This window comes from Nylanderia fulva, unplaced genomic scaffold (assembly GCF_048542155.1).
Source record: "Nylanderia fulva isolate GAGA-0341 unplaced genomic scaffold, ASM4854215v1 Scaffold9, whole genome shotgun sequence".
In the NCBI taxonomy this organism is placed as follows: Eukaryota; Metazoa; Arthropoda; class Insecta; order Hymenoptera; family Formicidae; genus Nylanderia; species Nylanderia fulva.
In genome coordinates, this window is record NW_028191026.1 from 2,275,518 (window position 1) to 2,300,949 (window position 25,432).

General features: G+C 44.9%; 2 protein-coding genes across 3 annotated transcripts in view; one reads left to right on the plus strand and one right to left on the minus strand.

The window, feature by feature from the left end:
• LOC114946652 (uncharacterized) overlaps positions 1-25,432 on the minus strand; it is a 342,831-nt gene that overhangs the window by 138,652 nt on the left and 178,747 nt on the right. The window lies entirely within an intron of this gene.
• Positions 1-25,432, plus strand: part of LOC114946654 (uncharacterized) — a 155,601-nt gene that overhangs the window by 101,712 nt on the left and 28,457 nt on the right. For both annotated transcript variants that reach the window (XM_085489875.1, XM_085489874.1), the window contains exons 3-4: positions 846-1,490; positions 7,015-7,157. In XM_085489875.1, coding sequence (XP_085346001.1) covers positions 846-1,490; positions 7,015-7,157 — 788 coding nt within the window. The remainder of the gene's footprint in view (positions 1-845; positions 1,491-7,014; positions 7,158-25,432) is intronic.

Consider the following 25,432-nt stretch of genomic DNA (forward strand, 5'->3'; position numbering starts at 1 on the left):
GGGACGGAAAACGCGCATCGTCGAAAAATCGAGTATATATGCAGCTATTAAAAAGTCAACGGCGAATCGTAGTGCGGAGTCCCGCGGACTTTTGCACGCGACACGACGGTGTCCGATTCGAACTCGGGGGATAGCGCAATTAGCGTCAGGCGAACATTACTCCGGTCCGGCATTTCGATGAAACGAACGGAACGAATAACGTCCAGCCGGCAATTTTGCACGCGACGCGAAGGAGAGAGAGAGAGACGACTCGCACGACGAAAGTTAATATCGCTAATCAACGGCTAATTACGAATCGGACGCTGGGCGATTTGCGCGTTCTCTTATCCGTTCGTCCTGGAGGAAAAAGATGAAGACGAAGGATCGCGCAAGTGAACCCTCGCACTTAATTAAGACGTCTGCCGCAATTAGAGTAGCCTTTACGATCGAGTTCTTCTACTTCCCGAAGAGATGACGTCTAGATTCGCGGGTACCATTTTCAGATAAACGATTTCGCATTCGTACGAAGCGGAGTTGTCGATGAAAAAATATTTATTGCGACGGCAATAAAATCCGTTTTGATAGCTAATGCGATCGCGAGTCTTCCGATATTTATTGCACGTGTTTTTGCATTGCTTTCAATTTAAGAACAAAAACAGCATTTACATTATGAAATATATGTTACTCGAGATTATTACGACGTTTAATTGATTTCATCAGTGGATATAAGAAAGAAAGAATTTCTTCATCTAATAGAGATATTAAAGATAAATAATACAATAAATGACTCATAGATTCTACAATAGATAATACACGAGCATATCGACATATTCCATCTAACGGACAGTCTTTCGTTTGCCTTTCAGCAAGGATGTCGAGCAGCGGCGTGTCGAGCGGTCCGGTGAGCCAGGTCTGCCGGCCGCACTTTCACAGCTCGGTTCTCCATCCGTGGCTGTCCAGCAGCAGCGCGGACACCTCGAAGCCCTGGGGATTCCCTACGACGGCGACCACGGGCGGCGCCGTGAGCGACGAGAAGCCACAGAGTCCGCTGGGATCCTCGCTGCCGCCCACCACTGGAAGTCTGTCGAGTCACGGTGGCGGCGGCGCCGGCCACCATCTCTTCTCCTTCCCGCCGACGCCGCCCAAGGACGCTACGCCCGATAGCATAACCGCGAGCACGACCTCCAGCACGAACAACAACAACAACAACTCGACGAGCGCCAACAACAACAATAACAACAGCGGCAACCCGCTGTCCGGTCTGGGCGGCGGCGCCGCCAGCGAGTACCAGGCGGCAGTCGCGCACGCGGCGGTGATGGGTGCGTTCATGCACCATCAGGATGCATTAGGAGCGTCCGGTGCCGGCTCGTGCGACATCAAGCCGACGGTGATGCTCGGTCATCATCACGGGGCGCCCTCGCCGCCGCATCAGCAGCACAACGGTTCCAACAACGGCAGCAACGGACCCGGCACGAATGGTTCATCCGCCGGCCAGGTGAAGCAGCGAGAAGGTAATAACCAATCCAGCAATGTGACGGGCAGCCAACAGGCGAGCACCACGCAGCAACAACAGGACGCGTATCAGAGCAACAACGGCGTGCCAGCCGGTGGCGGCGGCGGTGGTGGTGGCGGCGGCGGCGGCGGTGGCGGCGGCGGCGGCGGCGGTGGTAGCTCCGCTGCCAGTGGTGGCAGCGGCGGTGGCGGCGGTGGCGCGGTCTCACCCTGTAGAGATAGCTACGCGGCCGCGGCCGCCGTCGCGGCTGCGGCTGCCAACAGCCACCATGCCACTTCCGGTTCCCAGTACGACCCAGCCGCGAGCGCGTACAACATGTATCAGCACCTGCAGTATCCCGCCTCCGCCCACCATCACCATCATCATCATCACGGCGCCACCTCGGCGTCGTCCACCGCCGCGTCGTCCCACAATCCGCATAACGGCGGTGCGATCGCCGGTATTTTCGGTCACCACGCCGCCGGTGCCGGGAACGCGCCCGGCGGCGGCCTAACCGGCGTCGCGGACTCGAAGCTGCTAGTCGGTCACGCGCACGGGAACACGCCGGGCTCGCCCTCCGCGCAGCAGCAGCAGCAGCAAAAGCCGAGGAACAAGTCGAGGACGTCCGCCGGTAAGCGGCACCGCGCGTCTCTATCACGGTTCTCTTTTCTTTCTGTTCGGGTTTTTCTTGGGTTCCCGTTGTTGTTTCCTTCAGTTTCATTCGATTTCATTTTTACGTTTTTTTTTTTTTTTTTATTCGATTTTATCTTTTTTCTTTCATTGATGCTTATATATTTTTTTTTTTTCATACGGGAAAAATGTTTGGAAAAATTATTTAGAGTCGAGTAGAGATGCTCCATCTTTGTAGGTTCTGTGAAAATTTTGGAGAGATTTATAGACTGCAATTTTTTAAATTTATTCGGAGATTTTCAAGTACATTGTTTAATCTTTTTTATTTTTTAAAGCTTACATCTTTATGATAAGAATGATAAATTACATTTTTCCCGTACAAAATATGTTGACATTTCTTTTCTCGAATTATTTATGTTTCTTTGCATCAGTGCTTTCAGCATTTTTAGTTCTGCTTCAATGCATCGACGTCGATTCTTAAAAAGATATCAATATGCAAATTTCAAATAGTTTTTTTTATTTTATCTCATTCATTGTGTGTGATTATTGTATTACACCAAAGAATTTGATTCATGATATTTGATAAATTTATTTAATTAGTTTATTAAGTCAACGTAGAAAAATCGACACCAATGCATTTTTTGCCTAATTTTGTAATCTCTCTCATTCATTTTACGTTAATTAAAGTTTATATTTTTATTTTATTTTAAACGATAATTTTTTTAGTTTCTTCCGAAAATTATTTCTATTTTATCTGTATTCTCTTTCATTCGACGTCCAGACGGTATACCTCTGAAAAATACTTGGGTTACCAGTCTGGACGCGCAAACAGGGGAGAGAATACAGACTATCTATATTCTTATTGTTTGATTTTGTTTTTTTATTTTAACCGTGAGCTTTCGGTGGCGGTCGTCTTACGCTTGAAGTTCGTTCAGAACACGTTTTTTCCACCCGTTTCTCTTTTTTTCGGTCGAACAATATCACGCAATAGTGAGAAAGAGAGGGAGGGAGGCACTGTGACTGTGATCTTTTGTATTTTGCCTCACTGATGTGTTTTTTGCGTGGCACCCACTCGAAAGAGCGAGCGCGAAGCACCACACCCGATTTTCAAGATGTGACACACAATATATATATCTATCTCTATGTATCCCTATATATCTATATAAATACACATACATATAAATATATATATACACATACACAAGAATACATACACGTCGTACATGCTCAAGTACACGAAGAAGAGCACAGATTTTTTTTTCGATGTGGTGTGGCTAGCGCTGCGTTTTTGTTTTTGTCACGGCAAAGCTCCCTCTCAAAGAGTCCACGGACCATTTTTCGGCGAATATTTTTTTCTCGTCCCGCGAAAAAAAAATCCGCGCGGGTCCGCCGATCATAATTATCGCTCGTAAAATCGCGCAACGACGAGAGAGTCCTTTGGGGAGTTTTTTTTCCTTGTAGAAAATTGTGTCGCTCGCTCTCGCGGTAACGCTCGTCGCGGACGAGGTCGAAGAAGGAGGAGGAGGAAGAAGGTGGCGGCGGTCTCCGCGAAGCGGGGAAATGAGAAACGGTTGAAAAATGCCGGATACGCTGATTGCGGTAATAATGGCCGGTTGCTTCGGCCAGCGTAGCGGCGCCGGCGGCGTGGTAAAAATCCCAATTCCGGGAACAATGGCCCCCGGCTTCGCGGCATGGAAGCCCGCTAATTGAATCGACTTACGACACACACGCACACACACACATACACACGCGTTGGAGCCTCTCTCTCTCTCTCTCTCTCTCTCTCTTGAAGAAGAAGAAGCCAGACGGAGCACCCGCGGTTCGTTTAGCGACCGTACATCGCCGCGATCGCCGGGAAAATCGCCCGTGAGAAGGCCACGAAAAGCGGTTTTCGCAGGAGACAGCTATGTACTAGAGTCTGTCAGCGAGAAGCCGCGCTCGAGAAGAAGAGAGCTGTCGTTTGAGCAATGTATACCTCGTAAACGCTAGACATAGGATTGGCAAATATCCTTTTGCGCGCGACGACCCGGGCGAGGAGAAAACAAATCCGTCGAAGAGTCGAAGCATCGAGAGTGGAAACAAGGAGCAGAAGCTTCAAGCGGGGCAAGAATCCCGTTAGAGTTTCGAGAGAGAATTCGCGACGAGTAATTAGCGGAGGAGGAGAGAAAGCTGAAGAGAAATGAGAGACAGAGAGAGAGAGAGAGAAAGGTAGTCGTGGACCAGCGCGAAATTTGTGACGGAACGCCGCTTCCCTCGTACTGAATCATAACTCGGCCGCTGATGACAGAAGTGGCACGGGACAAGCGGCGGTTTCCTTCCGCTCCGATCCTCTTCTTTCGCGCTCCAACGACCACCGGTGCCCCTCGGGTCTTAAATAATATCCTCGCCCCGTTATTGTTTCTACGATCGACAATAGGTACAATCGCCGATTTTCTTTCCAGCGGCATTCGTTCCTTTTATCTAGATGACATAGAACACTCGGTGGCCAGTTTAATGTATATTTTATTTAATGGGAAAATTATACGGACATATATGAAATTATGTTAGGTATACATATGTTACAATGTAATATTTCTTTTTGTCGAAAAACGCGATGCAGGGTTTCGTGTCGTAATTCGGAAAGTATCGGGAAAGAGTCGAAGCGGAAGCGCGCGCCTAACGAGCGCTTTGTTGTTGCATGCCTAGTGTTTTAAGGTCGAAGGTGACGACGAAAACGGGAGAGCGGAGCCGATTCCCTCAGGGGTGAAATCGGCCGTTTTACCGTCACCTTTTGACACGAGAACTATATTTCCAGTACGACGTAAACGAGCGTCACGTCGGTGTGTTTCGTGGCTGATATCCATCTTCCGCGCCGGAAACTGTCTGCCCGTTCCATCGGATCGATAAGTCGGAAGGCATATCGGCGGTATAAGGAAAAATACCCTCGACTATGGAAAACTACCAACGATGCAACGAGACCGTCATCATCGTTCGCGTCAAAATTTATCGATAATAAATTAAAAAAAAAAATGTATTGGAACGAGAAGGTCGCGATTTATTCAGCAATCAGCGTCGTCGAAATCAAATCAAAGAGCAACGAGAAGGAATCGAGATTGATCGCTAACTCGGTTATTGTCGACACAAGGGATCAGGAGTCGTTGCAGCATCAAGGATGGACGCGATAGTTCCGCTCGTTATCACCCTCCGAATCTGCTCCCCGGGATTCGATAAGACCGAAATCGAATTAAGGGTCCTTCCAATTAGTTCCGGGATCGATCTGGCCACCGAAACGGCAATTAGACGAGCGTTAAAACCTCAGTCGAGTCCGGTTAGCGAGAGAGAGAGGAGTCTTACGTGACACGACAGGATCGTTCGATCGGCTCCGTTATAAAATCATCTGCATACATACGGGGTGGGACTCGCAAACGAGCCGCTCGCGTGTCGGCAATTATTATATATGTGCGACCTACGTTACGTGCGCCGGAATTATCCCGCCGCCGTCAAATTTCGCTGTTAAATCGAGGTCGGGTCATTAATCAGCGACGCGCGGTTCAATCGATATCGTGATTACACACGATCGTCCGACACCTTTTTCGGAATTAATATCGTCTTCCCAACGCTACATCTTCCTTTATAAAAACATCTCTCTCAATAGTAAGTCCAGATATATTTTTCCTAATATAAATTTTACAAGGATGATCGAAAGATCGGAACGTATTACGAGCGAATAACGGAGAAATATTGAACGACAGATCTGATTAGCGCCGAAGGACTCGCAATCCTAATAGGTAGGTAGTCGTAGGGCGGCTTTTACGAGCATCGCTAAGATCAGCGGAATGGCCGGCGGAACGATACCGATTTACTTTTACGTCGCGAATCGCGCTGGATCGTATAATCGCGAGCAAGCGATCGGCAACGGAACGACTCTCGACGACGACGGTGACGCAGCTTAATAGTGATCCTTTTCAGTATAGTGGCCGATAAACTCCCCGCGGAGGACGCAGCTCGGAGGACGATTCGAGAGACGCGCATTTCGGAAGAAGCGAGATCCTTGCTGTCACTTCCCTCTCCTTCGCGAGGATATCCTCATTTTTATCTTTGATATTTGGAGATATCAATTTGGATGCCTTATTCTTCGTGTCACCTGATCTGTGTGGATGACAGATCGGGAGAGACGAATCGCGAACGAGATGTCCTTCGTCCTTTTGGCTCCTCTTATTATATTCGGCCCCTTTTCTCAGGGGTGTCCTTGGGACTAACCAATCGCACTGGCGTAAGTTCGCTCCGTGAATCCTACAAAAGTCCAATGGTCTTAAAGAGACTCTGCTTTTGCTCTGGTAATCGCTTGGTATGGTTTGTCTGCAACTGCATGCGAATTTCTCTCTCACGAGTCACCTGACTGTTTGCAAATCTCTTCGTGAACGCACGTTGATCCGTCCAAGTTTATTTTTTTTTTTTCGTCGAATTAAAATTTTCACTTTTATATCGACTTTATATAATAATTAAAAACATATTTATTGATATATCAAAAAAAAATTATATTTATTATATATGTATTTGTAAAATTATGGAAATAATACTAAATAAATTAAAAGGGTGCATATATATAATGTAAAAAATGACATTCTCGTCATAATTAAAATCATCGAAAATATATTCGCGATAGTTTACATTTTTTATAATAAAAAAAAAAATGAAACGACGAGCGCCTTCGGGCGATCAACGTGCTTTCGAAAGTTCGCGCGAGAAACGTCAGAGAAACGTCAGAGAATGCCAAAAATGTGCCAACTTGACAGAGGTACGTTAAAGAAAACCGCTTCGGCGATTCGACCTGACGTTTCGCGCGCGAACGCGGAGTGAAATAAATTTAGCGAATTACACATGTCTGGATGTGAATTAACGTGATTTTCGTTTCGCCGGGATAATCCCGATAGAGGGTCGCGAGTGCGTGAATTGCGGTGCTACTTCGACGCCGCTCTGGAGACGGGACGGCACCGGCCACTACCTCTGCAACGCCTGCGGGCTCTACTACAAGATGAACGGCCAGAATCGACCCCTCATCAAGCCGAAACGACGCCTGGTAAGTACCTAAGCTGCTTCACTTTTTCTATGCGATTACCGCGTATTTCAGCGAAAGTGCAGCGTAATCCGAAAGTGATCGATTATGATCTTATTCTTCCACATTTATATTTCATCAAATTGGCATCTCTTATAAGGTGCTATGAAAAATGACGAGGAAATAATTAAACATATAATTTAAATTTGGTATATCGATGACATACGGGAAACTAATTCGATGTTTCAATCTTGAAAAAAAAATTCTACTACATATACACGTGAACGCACGCCGTATTCGTAAAAGTGCGTCCTTGATCGCTTCCTTCGTACAAGCGAGATACACATACTTAATTAGCGGAGAGAGAGAGAGAAGCCGAGTTATGCGTTTCTCGCGCCGTGTAGACGTAGTAATCAGAATGCAAGATAAAACAAGGCCAAGTTAATTTCCTGTACCCGCTGATTAATACCGCATGTGCTCCGCTCTTCTTCTCTCCGTTGTATGATTAGCAACTCTATCGCCCCGATGACGGCGGGTCGAATGATTTTCGTCGTGCGGAGAATCCTCCTTGATATATCCTCCGTAACGAGAACATCTCTTATTCTTATATCTCAGAGGGGAACACCTTAGTCACGTCGAAGGTGAGATCTTTACGATTTAATCAATTCAAATTGATTGTTTTGAACGATGCGAGACCCGAGTGAATTCAATTTTATTTTTACGCGAGACGTGTAATTTTTTTGTTTACCCGCGATGAAAGATTGAAGAAAATCTAGTATAGGAGATATCGCAAAATAATCTTATGAGCATCGAGTTATTTATAGAATTTATAAAGACTCTCATTATAAATCTTTCAAGTTTTAAGAATCGAGCGTATACAGTCATATATTAATTAATTTCGTGCAAATTATACAGTCTCTTAAACTGAATCAGGGATAATGTCACTGAATAAAGCAGAGACACAAGTTTTCACCAAAAAATTTATTATTAATTATTTTAAATTACATGTACATAATTACAAGATGTGGTGGTTTCATTTTAAATTTTTTTGGGAAAAGTTTTCACACATAATATTACTTTATTACTTTATTTTTAAAATGTGATAAACTCATAAAGAAATAATCATTCTTAGTCAGACATTTCTTTAAGAAATGCATTGCTATAAATGTATCTCAATGATAATGAGATGCATGTTAAAATGTTAATCGAAACAGCTGTTGCCAATAATTGATTCTCTCAGCGATCTCAGCGTCGATTCCATCGATCGTGTGTATCACATATAAAGAACCTTAAATTTTCCCTTAGTTACAAAAGAAACAGAGATCGTTTTCACGAGCGCGTGTTTTCAATCTGAGAAGCTCTGTGCATATATGCACAAACATATAGTATATACACAGGGACGATCGATATCGCAGGAAAACGGTAGCCGCGGAGGTTTCGTGCGATCGGCTCGTAGAATTCGTGTGAACTCGATCTATTTTTGGCAACTCGGCTCGGCACCTATGTAGATGGAGCAGCCTCGTCCGAAGTACCGATGCGGAAACTCGATACCGACCCTGCTCTTCCTCCTTCCTTCCTTCCTTCGTCGTCGTCCGGACTCTCTTCCTGGATTCGATCTGGCTAAACACTCACGAGAATTCGCGGAATCGATCACGAAACGCGACCGCGCTTATAATACGCTCTTCGTCCCTTTATAATCGCGGAAGGATCGAATTTTTTTCCCTTTATAATACATCTTGAAATATATATTATCTTAGGCATTTGAAGAAAAATTAATTTTTTCCCATGTAATTTTGGGATCTTTTCGCTAAATCTCGATAGAGCGCGAAAAAAAGAGAGAGATTTTGAAGGATCAATTAGACTTGGCACTTTCGCGGACGTCAACCCTTCTCTCTCGCTCCAGATCTCGTCTACGTCAAGACGAGAGCGCAACGAATTGCAACGAACACGATTGCACCGACGCAGCGATTTTCACTATCCCTCTCGTTTCGTTGCGCACTTTCTCCTCGGTGCGCGATAGAGCAAGGTTGATGGATTCAAAAGTTTTTTCACCGGCCGGCGTCGCCGACGCGTAATTATATATTATATGCCGACCGGCACGCCACGCGTTAATTGACCAAGTTGTACAAAACAGTGCAACATGCCGCGTAATTTCTCGCGAGCTTCTCTTTTTTTTTTCTGCGCTTAACGCATCGCGATCGCGATCTCTTCTTTCGTGAAACGCGCCGCGATTTTGTTCGAAACCTTTCGCGTTTTCAGAGGAAAGTCCTTTCTTCGAATCATGTTGTAAAAAAATTTAATTAATTGTCAGATTGTATCAAGAAATAGCAAATACATTTAAAAAAATGAGATCTCGAGGAGGATAATATGAAGGAGAGATATCTAGAAAGAGACGAAATTGATCAATCGATTCGTGTCTCGAAGGACGTTTTCTACGCATATTTAAAGTGCGTCCGCAATTTGTCCATCGTCACTGATTAAACAGAGACAATCGTTTCGCGCATTCGCCATGACGACCCATACAAATATTGTGACGCGATGATGAACCGACACGCCCACCCATCATTCATTTGCTTGCATACACGCGTGTGTGCGTGCGTAAAAGCGCGGTCGATGGAATATGTATCGATTTAAAAGCCGTGTTGGGCGTGCACGGGACACTTATAAAACACATATATAGGCGCGGTACGAGACACCTTCGACACGTTCGGCAATTTTCTCCTCCGACTCTTTTTTTTTTTCGGACGCCGCGCTTACTTGTCCCCGCTTACTTCCGGATTAAAAATTCATGCTACCACTCGGCCGAAATTTATCCCCGATTGCTACCTGTCCCCTGAAATGACGGCTGGTCAATTACGATGGTCCTTTCTCCTATATACCCTCTTTGTTCGGTAAACGACATTCCACGTGGGAATTCGTCACGAAAATCGTTAGTCGATAAAAAATGTTTCTTTTCCATTTCTTCATAATTTGAGAAATATTGATAATAAACTTTGAATGATTTCTTGAAGCGGGATAAAATAGTTGAGAAGCGTATTTGTCGCGGCAGTAAGAATTAATTCTCATGACGCATAGACGAGACTTTATTCTCCCCTCCGGCTGGATGCGTTCGCGCAAATGCATATGCCTTCATCGCAATATGTCACATTTTTAGCGCCCCGTCGCGTCGCGTCGAATCCGGTCACAGATGCGTCGCCGAAGAGCGGCGGGCCGATACGATCTGGGAGAAAACAAAAGGCGGCCACCAGGTATACGCACGCGGGTGCGCGCGCCACCCCGTATATAATAAAGTCGTGGCACATATTGCCCCGGTGGTGTTCCCTCTTCCTCCTTTTGTGCGTCTCTCTACCTATCGTACATACACGTATATATATATCGAGCTAACGTCGGGAATTCCACGCGCACACGTACACGCGCACGCACACGCGTGCGCCGTGAATTTCTGCGACGACGAGTTTCGATCAGGCGAGATAGCAAGGGTTGAAACCCCCTCCATCCCGGTTGGTTGCGACCGTTCCGCCATGTTTGATCCTTCGCGAAGATAGGCCGGTTCGAACAGCTGGGAAATTTTCGTTTTTTTTTTTTTTTAAACCTCTCTTTCTCTCGCTCTACGCCCCTCCTCACCGTTCGCGCTAAGGGCGGCTTTTATATACCTTCGCAACAACACGTGGGATGGAATGCCGCGATATGGCGCCGATCTGCCGTTTATCGTGAAAGAACGCGCGGCGGAGTGCGAAGACTAGTTTCGGCATAATTCCTGCTAACTGACGTAATGTTAGTGTATTAATTCGTCTGATGTAATATAATTGCGAAAGTAACGAGGTTTATGTAATTTACATTCGCGATTATTGCTAGCACGTGGACGCGCTCGTCGATAAAAACGATCTCATCCGGTATATAATCAAATTTTCAATTTACCAATTTATAACAATATAAATCAATATCGATATATAATACACAGATGAATATAATATATTAATATAATTGTTCGCGACGTGAGAAAGTAATGAGATGTCATGTGTTCGCTACCGGGACCTTCGTCGACGACGTCGCGCGAAGAGAGAGACCGAGATGATCCTTTACCGCGAGTTCTCGTAGCGGACCGAGAAAAAGGAGGAAGGAGAGAAAGAGAAAGATTAACCTTCTGGGCGCAGAGTCGCTCGTTAACGACTGTCCTACACACGCTCTCCCTTCGCGATTCCTCTGGCGATGCTTATCTGCGCCCATGCCGTGCAACGATCGTCGACGCGGTCGTTACGCTCCTCCAGGCGTTCCTGGACATTCCAGCGGAAGCTGCGGCTGCCACTGCTGCAACCCTCGACGTTGACCTTGCTAAAGACGCGTAGCGCGATGGTCGTCGAGGTTAAGATTGTTTGAAAATGAGAGGAGACTGATCGGAAATGATTTCTAGTGTCTTGGAGAACCTGAAGAAATTTCGAGAAATCATTATTCGAGAGGAGTGGCAAAGTGATCCCGAACTTTGCGATTTTATCTGCGCGCGACTCTTCGGGAAGCCAAGATGGCGCGCGTTAGAAGAAGGGTGAAAGGTTATCCTCGTCGATCTTCTCGCGAAAAATATGAATAGTCGAAATTGTCCGACGCCTCGCTCGCGCATTGTGCGTCTTCGGAGCGTTATGCTAGGAAAAAAGAGCGCATTCATTTACGCGGCATCCATTCTCCTTCCCGTTAGAATAATTACAATGACACTAGTAACTTGATTTTCCGATGGCTTTGTGACTGGAAAAAAAATTTATCTCCCCCTTTCGATCTCAAATCTTCAGGCTAACATCTACTTTGATATATACTCGAAGCACGCAGTCGTATGCATATCACTTTCTTTCTTCGCAAACTATTTAATCTCCAAATATGATTGTACACAAAGGTAGGAGGACAGTTCCTGTAAATAGAATCAAAGTTTTTTTTTTTTCACAGAATAATCGTGAAAAAAAATTGGAATTGAAAATGAGAGGAAAATATTACGCGGTGAATGTTAATGAGATGTAATGCGATTATAATTTTACAAGACTTAATTGCAGAATTACTCGTTCGAAGACGCGCACGCCTCGGCGCGCGCGTGTTACAAAAGCTAGAAAGGATTTCGTGTAATGACCCCTTCTCCGTTTTTCCTCGTTGGTGCACGCGAAGCGCGGCTCTCGTAAAGTAATCCGGACAATGACTTGGAATACGTCTTGCGCGAACTCGATTATTCTGCGCCGCGTGAAAGTATAATTCGTGTTTTTCGCATGCGCGCGCCGTGAAAATTTCCCCTCGCGCTTTTTATATACCGAGAGAACCGATGAAAATTTCCAACATGACGCACCCTGGGATATAATTGCTCCCGTGACTCGTCGACGCTTTAATTTATGCGCTATATTCTTTTTTTTTTTCTTTTCCGGGGGCCTGTGTAATCCTCCTTCGACGTTATGCTCTCGAACCTGTTCTAGAGACCGTAGATCTTCTCTCGAACGAAATATCAATTTGCAATCATTGCACGTGTGCATCTGTATCTGAGAAAAATCGCAATTACATTTAAATCTATTTAAAAAGCGTGAGATAAAAATTGTTCTAATCCGCGTATGTCAATTTATTAATTGCGAAATGACACGATGTACGCGGAGGAACGGTTGGAAAAGTCGACAAAAATCTCCTCTCGGAATATTTTCTTTTTCATCGCGATATATGAGAGCGCGTATATCCTGCGTGCGTCCCGAGGGGAAAAGGAGAGAACGGCGATTGAATTATGTACCAGATGCAAATATCGGCGTATTGTCCGGTGCCGCCGGCGTGCTCCATCCATCTTTCAGCTTCCTTGAAAATTCTGCTCATGAGATACGCGGATTTGCATCCGTTCACACTTTGAATACAACTCGCGCAAGCGAAATCGACGTCCCTTTCGTCTTTCTCTCGCCTCGTCTTGACGCCGATCGAGACTCGAGATCGCCAGACTATTCTCGCACGATCGTTAATAAACGGTTCTCGCGCTTGAATAATAAAATTCAGAAACAGGGCCGTTTAGAAAACGCTTGGTCCGCGATTAAACTATATGTATATATTTGACTCTCGTATTTATAATATAATTGCAAGGTAAATGTCTCGGATAACGAACGGCGCACATAGAAATCTTCGTGTAACATTATTAATTGATAAGAAAAGGAAGAAGAGACTTGGCTGCAACTTGGTGAGACGCACCGTGCGCCTCGTTTTCGAAAGGTTTTAGTATCCTTCCCGCCGGGATATTATTTCCGATCGGGAAGAAGAGAGAAGAAGCGAGAGCGAGAGATAGACGAGCCAATTAGATGGGCGTGCGCGCAGACCAAACGAAATAAATTCAGCGAGAGGAGAGGTGCGAGAGAAGGGCGCGCGTAACGAATCGTCGTAACCTATTAACTTGTAAATTGCTTCCGACTGTTGTGGGCGAGAGAGAGGAGGCGCGCTCCGCGCATAAATTCGCGAAATAAATCCCACGGGCTTGTCGCCCCGGCGAAACGAGACGCGTGACAAAGTTATTGGATCCCGTTAGCATAACCGAAGCCGGTAACCGAAGACGGGATTAGATTTTGCGCCGATAGCTCGTAAAATATTGCGCGTTCGCGCGCGACTCTCGCGTCAAACGTGGGCTAGCTGACAGCTCTCGCGTTTGTAATAATGCGAGGATTTCTATTCAAACTCGAAAAATTAAAAAAAAAAAGAAAATTAAATAGAAGAAGCTGTTTCTCTTTCGTATACCTGTTGTTCGTTCGATCGCGCGCTTCGATCATTATTGACGCGATAATTCAAGCCGGTCGGCACCGTTATTCCTCGCGCGCGCGCGTGTAAGGCTTCCTTTTTTTCGTCTCGTGATATACACGGCTACTTAAGATTCGGTATGCCGCGATTGGACGACCAGATCCGGCCGACAAGCCAATCGATCATCCGCGCTCCGGTCCAAAGAAAACAATAGTTTCGTCGATAGATAAAGCTCCACTCTCCATACGCGGGTATTTATGGCTCGTTCGTGCAGCAGCGACAGTTTCACTCGGATTCAGAATATTTATCAGTTTACAATAAAGATAACAATCTAAATTACGATGGTACATGAATCAGAGATGAAGCTGTACTTGCCAATTATTATTCATCATTTGTAACAAGCTTTAAATAAACCTGAAATAATTAAATTCACGCGACGATTTGCGATCGTTTAAAGTTCTTATATAGATAAAGCTAGTATTATGTTTTAAAATGGAATCAGAGTCGTTATTACGTCAGCGCTACAAATCAGTGAAATCTCACTGAAAAGTCAGTCGGCGAGACTATTTCTGTTTCATTCAATGACACTTCAAAATACTTTTATATACCGCAATATTATTTATATAAAATGAGCACTCTATAATGTTAAAAAATATCTGAAAGGAATTATTCGTGTATTACCAATTTTTTAGTAAAATATTGTTACAATTGAAACATTCACCGGTCTCTGCTCTTATGGACGACACTTTCGCCGATTCGATTTAAGAGAACACTACGTAGCACTGAATAAAACAGCGTGTCGTTGAACTTGATCGGCAAAGAATAATTTCTCGCGATCCTTGCCGCAACGCTGAGTTCATCGGGCCGAGAAAGCGCGCAGGAATCTTCTCGCGTGCGTGTCCATCCGTTGTGGCGAGAAAATATTTCGTCGTGCGCGCGGGTGTCGAATCGATGCTTTCCCTCTTCAGCAAGTAAGAGCGTGAAATAACTTCGCTCTCGCGCGAATCGACCGTCGATTCGCGCGCGAGTTATGCAAATGCGCGTTGTTACGAACTCTCTCGGCGAGCCTCCCTTTGTAGAACGAGGCTCCGATCAATTCTGCCTACCGGCTGGCACCTACATATATACCTGGAGTTTCGCCTCGGCGAAGAGCAAAAGAAAAAAAAAATGCGCGTGTAGGCGTACACGCGCAGGTGCGCAGCGCTATCGCGTTACACGCTTATCAGCCTAGGGTGAGAACACTCGCTTGAAAACGCTATAGGGAAAAAAAGTTTCCGGCATGGACACGATTCCGGTTCCGCTACGCAATCTACGCCGGGAACGACGCGAGAAATTTGCATTGTGTGCGATGGAAAAAAAGAATTTACTATTTATTTTTGTAAAACTATACTACAAGTAAAATTGCAGTAATTAACGGCGTGGCTCTTTGAATTAAATCTCTGAAAAAATTAATTTCTACAAGAAGAGATCTTTTATATAAGATATATATACTGAATTTTAATAAGAGCCTGCGATATATACACAACTATACATATATATTCATCTATTACAATACTTTTCTTTGGGACGGCATGTCAAGTATAATATCAAATATCACCACATGTAACAACCTATAATATCGATTGACTGCTATTGAGAGGAGCCGAGCGTTTCTTCCGTTCCGTCGGTGAAAACGTCCTGTTTTTCCGAACGTCCGCAATTGTAATCCTTTTTTCCCATGCGAACCCTCGCGAGAACGCGTCCTATACACACATCGACAGCGATTTAAGGTTCTCTCTCTCACCCCCGATTCTCTCCCTCCCTCCTGAGGGTAGAAAGGGAAGGGGGTTCTTCCTCTCGTCGTGGCAGGGATTCCCTCGTCGATTCCCCGGGGCAGCTGCGCACTCTATCATTGGTCGCGATCTCGATGTATCCCACCCGAGTCCGGGAAACGACCCCTCTAGCAATCAAGGACCAATCCCATCCCGCTCGTGTCCCGTTGCAGCAGGAGGGTAGTAGGAGCTATCCCGCGGCCGTCGCTCTACCCTTCCTTCCTTCATCCTCGCGCACGCTCCAGCTTAGACGAATTTCTCCCTTCGAGCCACCCTCGAACGGGAGAGAGAGAAACCGGAGCCACCAAGGGCTAGGTGGGAGATTTGACGGTGATTTAGGAAATGGTGGCGCGCGTTGCGGACACACGGCTCGACGGGGGGTGGAGATGATTTATCTGTTGGAAGGTCTGTAGCAGAGAGAGAGAGAGAGAGAGAGCTAGAACTGCGCGAGATTGTAACTGAAAAGTAAATGAAACCCCTGTGTAGGAAAGGAGAAGAGGAGCGTGATGGAGCTTGATGTATTATTAATTGGAATGCGATATATATATATATATAAATGGAGAACGTGAGATTACAGAGCTAGGCGTGTTTCGTATAATAATAATTTAAGAGAGCGTTCTCCCGCAATTAGCTACCAATATGGGAATCCATGGATGTGGAAACTTATTAGTCGCGCGTTCGAATTGAACTGTATTGTTCCGGACAATGGCAATACCATGAATTCGGGAGATAATCGCGGCTCCTCGCAATTGTGTGAGTTAATCCAGTATAGCGCATTACGACTAATACCTCTATCGGTTAGCATCCTCTAATCCCCCTCGATTCGATTCCGGAAGAGCGACGATTCTTGGAAAAATTTGGACCACTGCCGTACAGCCGCTTATCTACCTTTATCTTCCATCGATCTCTCTCTCTCTCTTTTTGGTTACCAAGTCCGAAAATCGAGAGGGAAACGCCGATGGAAGAAAAGGGTCGCGCGCGGGTCAATCTTAAAGGAATCGTCCTGGAAGTCCATAAATCGTCCGCGATCGAAAGGGAGAGACTACGCTCTTACGTGACGAAGAGGGGAAGAAGAAGAGGCTGACTGGTCGACTCCAGCCTCCAGCTCCGGATGCTAACCCCGCGGGCACGAAAAACGCGCGACGGTCGGTGGCGCGCTTGAATAAATCAAACTGGCGTGAAAATCAATTGTAAGACACTCGCCTCGCGAGTATAGTCGCCCACCCCTGAGCTTACCACTTCTCTCTCTCTCTCTCTCTCTTTGGTGTTGGGTATATCAGGACGAGCCACCGTTCTTTGTGCGCTCCTCGATGCTTGCCTCGTCGCTTTGTCCCTCGCGAATGTACATGGTGTGTGTGTGTGTGTGTGTGTCGTACACGCGTGTGCTGGCTCTGTAGCCGGAACGTCTGCGGCTTTCTCGCAAGGGGTGGCGGGCGGAAGGGACGAAGCGACGAGGCAAAGTCAATACGGACGTGGTGGTGCGCAAACGCCGACCACCAGCCAATGCGAAATGTCGCCCGCGGCGCATGGCGTCCGCCGTCGAGAGAGAGAGAGAGAGAGTTCGGCGTCGGCGTCGTCGCGCTTCCATCTTGCGCCGGAGGACGACGCCGGAAGGAGACGAACGCTGGAGAGTTTTCGGGAGTTTTTTTTCACAGGAAAATCCTCGGATCCACCGATCGAGATGGCGAAGCTCGATATTTCGGCCCCTCCTCGGATTCTTTCCCCGATCGATGAATTATTTATAGCGCGCTCGCGTTTTGCGCGACAAATTCCAAGAATGGAATGACCGAGGAGGGAAAAAAAAGGAGCACGCCCTCTCCGGTAATTTATCATGCGTGCCGACTGTAAAATCGTTGGCGTACGCAACAATGCGGCCGTGTGCGATTTATATATAGGCGTACCGATATCCAAGGACCAGTAGTCCGGATCGCGTCGAGTTTTATCCAGACGATCTGTTTCACCCTGCACTAGGTAGGTATATATCTCGCGAAAGAAAAATCGATAATTATCGTCTGTTTTTTTTTTTCTGCTGCTTATATAATTGCTGCTTCAATTTCTTGTCGCGAACAAAGCCGATATGTGTCGCGAACGAACGATCCTCGCGCACCCTTTCACCCTTAGTCCTGGCGAACGGGGCGGAGGGTGAGCGACAAGTAATGGCCGCCACGAACGTTATTTATTACGGCGTGCACGCGAGAGACAGAGAAGGAGAGAAAGAGAGGTGTAGGCGTAGCGGTAATTTTCAGCGATAACCGAGCGAGCGCAAGCACGCGGCTCGTCGCCGCGAGTGAATAAACGATGCGACCAAAAAGAGAGATATCTTCCAGAATCGTCGTGATTAAACGCCCCTCGGCGCAATCGCGCGCCTTAATCCCTCGCCTTGGAATCTAATCGACAAGAGTTCGCGCTATTCCTCCGGTACTTGAATACGCGATTTATTCGGCTCGCTGGATTTGTTTCAATTAATTCTTCGAAACGCGCCTTTTCGACATTCTTCGCGCAAAGATTCTATATAGAGAAAGAGAGACGGAATCGCGCGATGTTATTTATCGCGGTCGTATAAATGCGAACGAAGGCTATTCTCAAGCGCGACAGTCATAGACTTCATCGTCAAGACACATTTACTCTTTCCATCATTAAGACGTCATCTAAATGTCACGCTCGCGTAAAGGAGCGCTCGAGGAACCGCCTTCGTTCGTCATTTCTGATCTTCGAATCCAGAGGCGAGATCAATCTTATCCTTGAGCACTTTTCGAAACGATCCGATCTAGATCTCTCTCGCGTATCGAGCGCATTCGATAATATTATTATATTAATGCGGAGGAGAGCGATGCAGAAGAAACGAGCGTTTACCATCCGCTCCCGAGAAGCCAACATAATAGAGACAACATAATGGCGCTATAAATAAATAATAATGCCACAGTCTATTAAACGCGGCGTATGTATAGAGAAGAAGACCGGAGAGAGGCTCGAGCAGTTGTTGCTCGTTTCTTATTACTGCCGTGTGACACGCATACACGCTCCGTTAGCTCCGCGTCGCAAGAAGAGGACGATCGTTCGAAGGAGAGAGGAGAATATCGCAAAGATAAATGTCTCGCTCGCGCGCTTCGTCGATTAATTTCAATCCCGTCTCTGGATATAAGCTCGATCGGAAACGCGCGTCACCGCTCATCTCGCGAGATCGAGTATCTCGGTCGAGCGGAACCGCATTTTCAGCGGAAAATCTCGCGAAATTTTGTCCCCGGCATCGCAATTTCCGATGGAGAAATTATATTTCGCTCGGCAGAGGCGTTAATTTTAATGACAGATAGTGGCCGAAAAAAAAAAAGAAATGGATTCGATCGTGATAGAATAGAATCGTGCACGACAGTCTCATAAGTGGCGGCAGTTGAATAATAATCGCGTTGACGGAGCATGATAAGAATACTCGGGTAATTTGAAGGAAAATCTGTTTGGCGAACGCATCACTTTTGCCTCGCGTCACAGATTCTAAACTTAACATTGTTAAAATATATAAAAGGGGAAGAGGCATTTTTTAACAATCTTGCGATTACGAATAAAAATATAATTTTCTTTTTATCAGAACAAAACAATTACTTTCATAATCTTGCTTTATTATAACATACATTTTTCAATACGTGTATATTGCTGTGTAGGAAATATACGGATGCAAAATATTCTTTACAATTTTGATAAAAAAACTATAACATGTCACGTTGCTGGATAACGTTTCGTTGATTGCTTTTTTTCTATTATCGCACCTTTATTATAATTTAAAATTACGACGTAATCATGCGAACATTGTAACTCGTCGGGATTCCGATTAACATATTCCGTGATAATGTAAGAAGCCTGGTGCATAAATAATCGATCGAAGAAAAAATAGCAAAGTGGAAAATCTGTTGATTGGTATAAACGATTCGTCGTATCTCGATAATTCTTAATTCAGATTCATCGTTCGAAATGAAGAAAAAAAAACACAATTTTCTAATCCGATAAATATCTCTTATATATACGATAAAATTCATTTTATATTACATGTTTAGTAGAGAAAGAAAGAAAGATGAAATCGCAAAGTCTTCTCGAAAATAAAGGCGCGCACAGGCGATATCGAGGATAATTTATTCGATGCCTGGACGATAAATCGCGAATATCTCTCTCTCTTCCTCTTCGAGAGCTCGGATCGCGACACAGCTCGGTTTACTATTAATTCGAAACGTCACGGCATTAAACGCCCGCGCGGCCGGTGCATTATACTTTCATTGATACCGGTATCAAAGTAGCAAGGCTGGCCACCTTGCCCTAATAAGCCGAACAGGATATTCAATCCTGTTCTGCTGCGCGCGCCTGCGTTATATTGTCTGACGTACGCGCGCGGGACAGTTGCACAATATCTTTCCGCGCACGCGTAAACGCATATTAACATTCACGTGCACGTACGTATATGTATGTACATACACGCGAAATAGTTAGTCATTTCGTGCGTGAGATTAATTAATAAATTTACATTCACTGTGTAATTGAGTTTGCACAAGAGTATCGATTGCCGATTTGTGAAAAATTTCCCGAACCTAATTATTTCGCAAAAATAAAAAGAGGCTGGCTAATAATTAACCTTTTAATCGAGTAATTGTCTCGTGTAAAAAAAGGTGAGCTAAAATTTTGATCAATCAAGAGAGTAAGAGAGAGAGAGATTGATTGAATAGCTTTCGTTGGAAAAGGATCAGCTTGCTTTCTCGACGAAATATATACGGAGATGTGTTTAGTTCAGCAGTCCGAGAAAAATGAAAGAGTGTAATCGTCGGACGAGACGCGTCGTTCTCGTAAATCTTTCTTCGCGCGATCTCGCTCGAGCGAGTTTTCGTGTACGTGTATTCACGCGCGTGCATACACTCGGCCCGGCAGCCGCAACATTGTAAAGCGATTTAAATGCCACACGACCGGAGGTGGTGTGATACTACTACTTGTCTATAATACCTAAGTGTGCCTCGTACGAGGCGATGGTAGAGAAAGAGAACGAGAGAGAGGAAGAGAGATAATGCCAGAAGCTAGAATATGCTCGAAAGCATGCCATCGATTTGTGTTATGGAAAACAGTTCAAATACTAGCTTCCAAGAAAGAGTAGCCATCATGTTTGAGAGCGTCATACGTTAAAAAAAAAAAAAAAAAGACGAGCGTTAGAAATGTCAAATGTAAAAACATAAAGCGATTCGATCGACAGATTATAAAACAAGATGTTTTCAGAGAGAACAGAGATAATAAAATGCGGTACAAGTCGTAGGAAAGCTGTCGAGAGGAAAACATGTCAAAGTTCTCGTGACCTAAGATAGTCGAAAGAGGTCAAGGCAAGTTACTCCAAAGTTTCATTGATATTCCAATGAACTCTTCAATGAGATACGCACAAAAGAATGTTTTATTACTTATAAGAATGTTAGTAAAAAATCTGATTGTATCACACAATAACACACAATCGACTTAAAGATTTATTAATCTGATATTTTATCATCATCTATGCATGTCGTTAAATAATATTTGCGTTATATAAAAAAGATAATTTTGTCAATAATTTCGGAAAATATTAAACGAGAGTTGTATATTCGAGATAGGTGAATATTTAGCCTGATTCGAGAAAGAATACAGATTCCGTTGTTAATTCACGCAAGAGGGGAGAAGGGGACACGAATGCGTCATGCGGTTTTGTTCCGTGACGTAATTAATGCACCGTTGCACTTTCTCGGGACGAAGGTAGGTAAGTAATGACTGTCGACGATGGTGCCTCGTAACATCGATCGCGCGGGATGAGAATTAATCGCCTGTCCCAAGAAATGTATAGCAGAGCGCAGAGATTTTTTTTTTTCGCGAACACGACAACCATCGAAAGATTCTTCCTGAATCGGTCCATCCGCGAATCGAACACGCGTTTATTCTTGAAAGTCGTAATTAGGTCCCACATTTCGACTTACGTAATTTGACAGCTGTCAAACTACAGCTGTAGCGTGTATTAATCCCTTGTATCCTCGAAACGAAAAATTTGCATTAACGAGAAAGCGAGACAAGAAATGATGATCGCTTGTGAAACGCTTCTCTGCATTATATGGCCCTGCAGCATCTTTCGTAGTGCTATATATATTTGCGTTACATTTCGAAGCGCTGGGCTTCGAATTCACGTGGACGGAACTCGCTCCGTCTCGTTCTCTCTCTCTCTCTCATCCCCGATCATCTTGTCTCCATTCCGGACACCCGTTAGGTGGAATACGTCCGGACGAAAGTACACACGGAGTGTGGGTGTGTGTGTGTGTGTGCGCGCGCGCGTGTGTAAGAGGTCCAGCCTTGCCTCTCGGACGGAGGCTGGGTGTGGCCGTGACTAAAAGTTCACTAGAGCACTCTTTAACACACTTAACACGCAGTTTCTCCGTCGAACGAGCGACGAATCAGAGGCGCGCGCCGGATACAGGTACAATAATATACGTATACGCAGGAATTCCGCGAGGTGCATTCTTACCGAGTGTCTACCGCGCCGAGATTTTCTTATCCGACACACGAATCGCGATCTTAGAGGCCGATATACAAGCCGATAAAGATCGCGTTGAGTCGAGATTCGCCGGTTAACGGTTAGCGCCTACCGCGAATTTCTCGCGATTCTATTCGAGAGAACCTCCGCACGATTACAAACATTTAATTATGATTATTAGTGAAAGGCGGTTCAAACTTTTTTTCATCACAGATTTGAATCGCGTTCTACGCATTATTTGGAAAGGAAAATTCTTAAGAGTCTGAGAAACATTTTGAAAATTTAGTTTCCAGTTTCTTCTAGTTTTTTTCTAATATATTCAGAGCGATGTGTATCTTCGAGTTTATAATTAATAATTATAATGGTAAACGATACATATAATTACAATTTCCGACAGGCGAAGAATAATATTTATATCGATACATGGTTTTTTCCCCTTTTTTTTCCACTCCGCAGACGACCTTATCTGCGTCTATCTTGATCAACATCGGTCGTTAAATCGAGTGCGGCCAGTATATAAATCATTATAATACGTAATTACGATCGTTTGCGCCGGCGAGATGAAGTGCGAATGGAGTTTCCCGGAGATTATCGGCGATCCTCGCGGAGCATAACATCGGCAATAATATATAACGCGTCGGATAATTCTATATAATATCCGCATTATGGTGCGCTCTCGCGACACCGCATACGGCATTACGGCTAATGCCGCTAATGATAGCCGGCCGATTAATTTACGTTACGAACAACTCGTTTCGTTACTTTCACGCTGCGAGTATAGTTCGTGCGAATGGTGTATATATCTCGATCGCCGGTGATTCATACGCCACTTAAACGCATACCCCCGGTCGCTACCGGACGGAGGAGATTTTTAGCAATGCTCGTTCTCGCGCCAAAGTCATTTCTTGCCTGCCGGACACGTCGTGTTTCTTAATTCGACGTGATTAATAAATCGCGTATTTGGGAATATAAGAGAAATATCGCAAAAGAATTACAAATTAAAATTATAATTAAATTTCAATGTGTTAAACTTCAATTATGTGCAACTTGTTATCACACTTTACATCTAATCTATTGTTAGTCTCAATTATCCGACGAGAAAGATTTTGCATTAAACTATGTGTATCTCTATACTTTACGACGTACAAGTGTATAAGGCAAACCGCTTTCGAGAGAGTAAAGGACAAGAAATAAATGTTCGAGCGTTATGCGTTTAATTTAATTATTCGTTTCGTAAGAGAAGTAGGATCGAGCGAATACGTGACATTGACGATATTTATCAAGAGGCGCGATTACAAATCTGGAGCACCTTGGCGTAATTTCGCATTGTGCTCGAAATGAAAAAAAAATGGCGAAATAATAATACGGATGAATTTATCGACGGTGAAGATTAGTCGAAGCGCTGCGCGAGGATGATGATGATGCCATTAAAGTGGCATCGAATTGACTTATATATACGTGTGTACGTATATATACGTGTTTGCATTCGCATGGGCTAACTGTATGGTAATCGCGCGCTCGGGGATAGAGTATCATACCACATATATTATCCAACTACGGATTACGGCGAGGAGCGAATCGCAATTATCCGTCCGCACGCGCGCGCCCGCGCTCATCGTCTGTAATCTAATGCTTTTCAATAAGCAGCGATTTTCCCGATCATTAGCGCGCTCGTTTTACGGCCATTTGTCTCCCGCGGCCGCCGCAGAGTCGGTTCCTCTCTCGTCCGCGGATCGGTCCGGAGATTATCCGGCGAAGCAGGAGGGAAAGAGGAGGAGGAATGAGAGAAGAGGTAAAAATCGTCGATCGCAAGTGCGCGCAACGCGCAATTTGCCTGTCAGCGAAATTACAGGGAGCCGCGTCGATGACGCTCGCCGGATATAATGTGTAATAAAATATTGCGTCACGGTACAGTGTGCTGTATTCTCTCTCTATATATATATAATATTCGCGATAGATATTGCGCGGCAAAAGTATTGACGCGAATATTGCAACGAGATCACGGTTGCGAAGGAGTAACGGGAACCGCGAGTCTCGTCGACGTGACCGACTAGAACCGCTTTCCACTCGGTGCACATCGCGATATTAATTACAGTTAATATTTTCTTATGTGTTTAAAATATATATTATAAACTCATATAAATATATATACCATATATGTCGTATAATTTGTACATCGCGCGACATGTATCGAGAATCGATTAGACGAAGGAAGACAAGTGTGCTTTTGACAGATGTGAAAACAAAGTGACATTTTATCACTCTTATGAAGCAGCATCGATTAGTCGCGTTAGTGGTTTTAAAGAGCATCGACTGCATTCCCGTTAAGTATCAAAGTGGCGCACACGGTCAAGGCCTGGCGAACCGTGAAAAATCTCGTACACGGGCTCTCTGGAATCGCATAATGCATGTCCCTTTCGGCGGGCAAAGCCTCAGCGGCGGCGGCGGCATTTTCAGATGATAATCAGCTGTCTCGCATGCAAATACGGAACGCGGTTAATCGCGCAAACAACTATAATTTAACGGCACACGCGTTGGCAGCCACCGAATGATCGTGATATTAACGGAGGCTGCACCTTCTCTCTCTCGAAAGGTCTTTGGAACGCCCAGTGTTTCCTCCTGTCGAGCTTCTGTCAACTCGATCCTAATTTAATGATTTACTTCATATGCAACGTTTATGCATGATCATAATTATTTCGACACGGTGTCTACTTTGAGATACTAAATTAATTTATATGTCATTATGTTATTGATATAAGAAAACAGCACGTGTCTGAAATTCTTCAGGAATTTCTTTTTTAGGCAGAAACATTTTTTTTTAATTGTTTGTTAATTTACTCATACGTACATGTAAATATTTCAGGAAATTCTTAAAAATCTTTAACTAGATTCGAGTAGACATTCCGAGTAAAAATCGTTTTCCCTCGGATTTTCGAAAAATTTATTTCGGCGCCAGGATATACGCGTTAACGCGAGTCTTCTCTCTCAAGGTAGCGACACACGTGGGGATTTATGCGAAAACAATTCTCTCCTTCGCGTTTCCTCGAAGGCTCGATTAACGAAGACAATGCGATTTAGTCATACACCGCCGTAAGCGCGCAGGAGAGAAGTTTGAAAAAAAAAACTTGGGGCTTCGAGCGCGCCGTGATTTACGCCATACCGGGACCGTTTACTTGTAAAGCGTCTTGAATTATAGACGCTTATCCTCGCGGAAAGCCGTGTAGAGAGAGAGAGAGAGAGAGAGACGC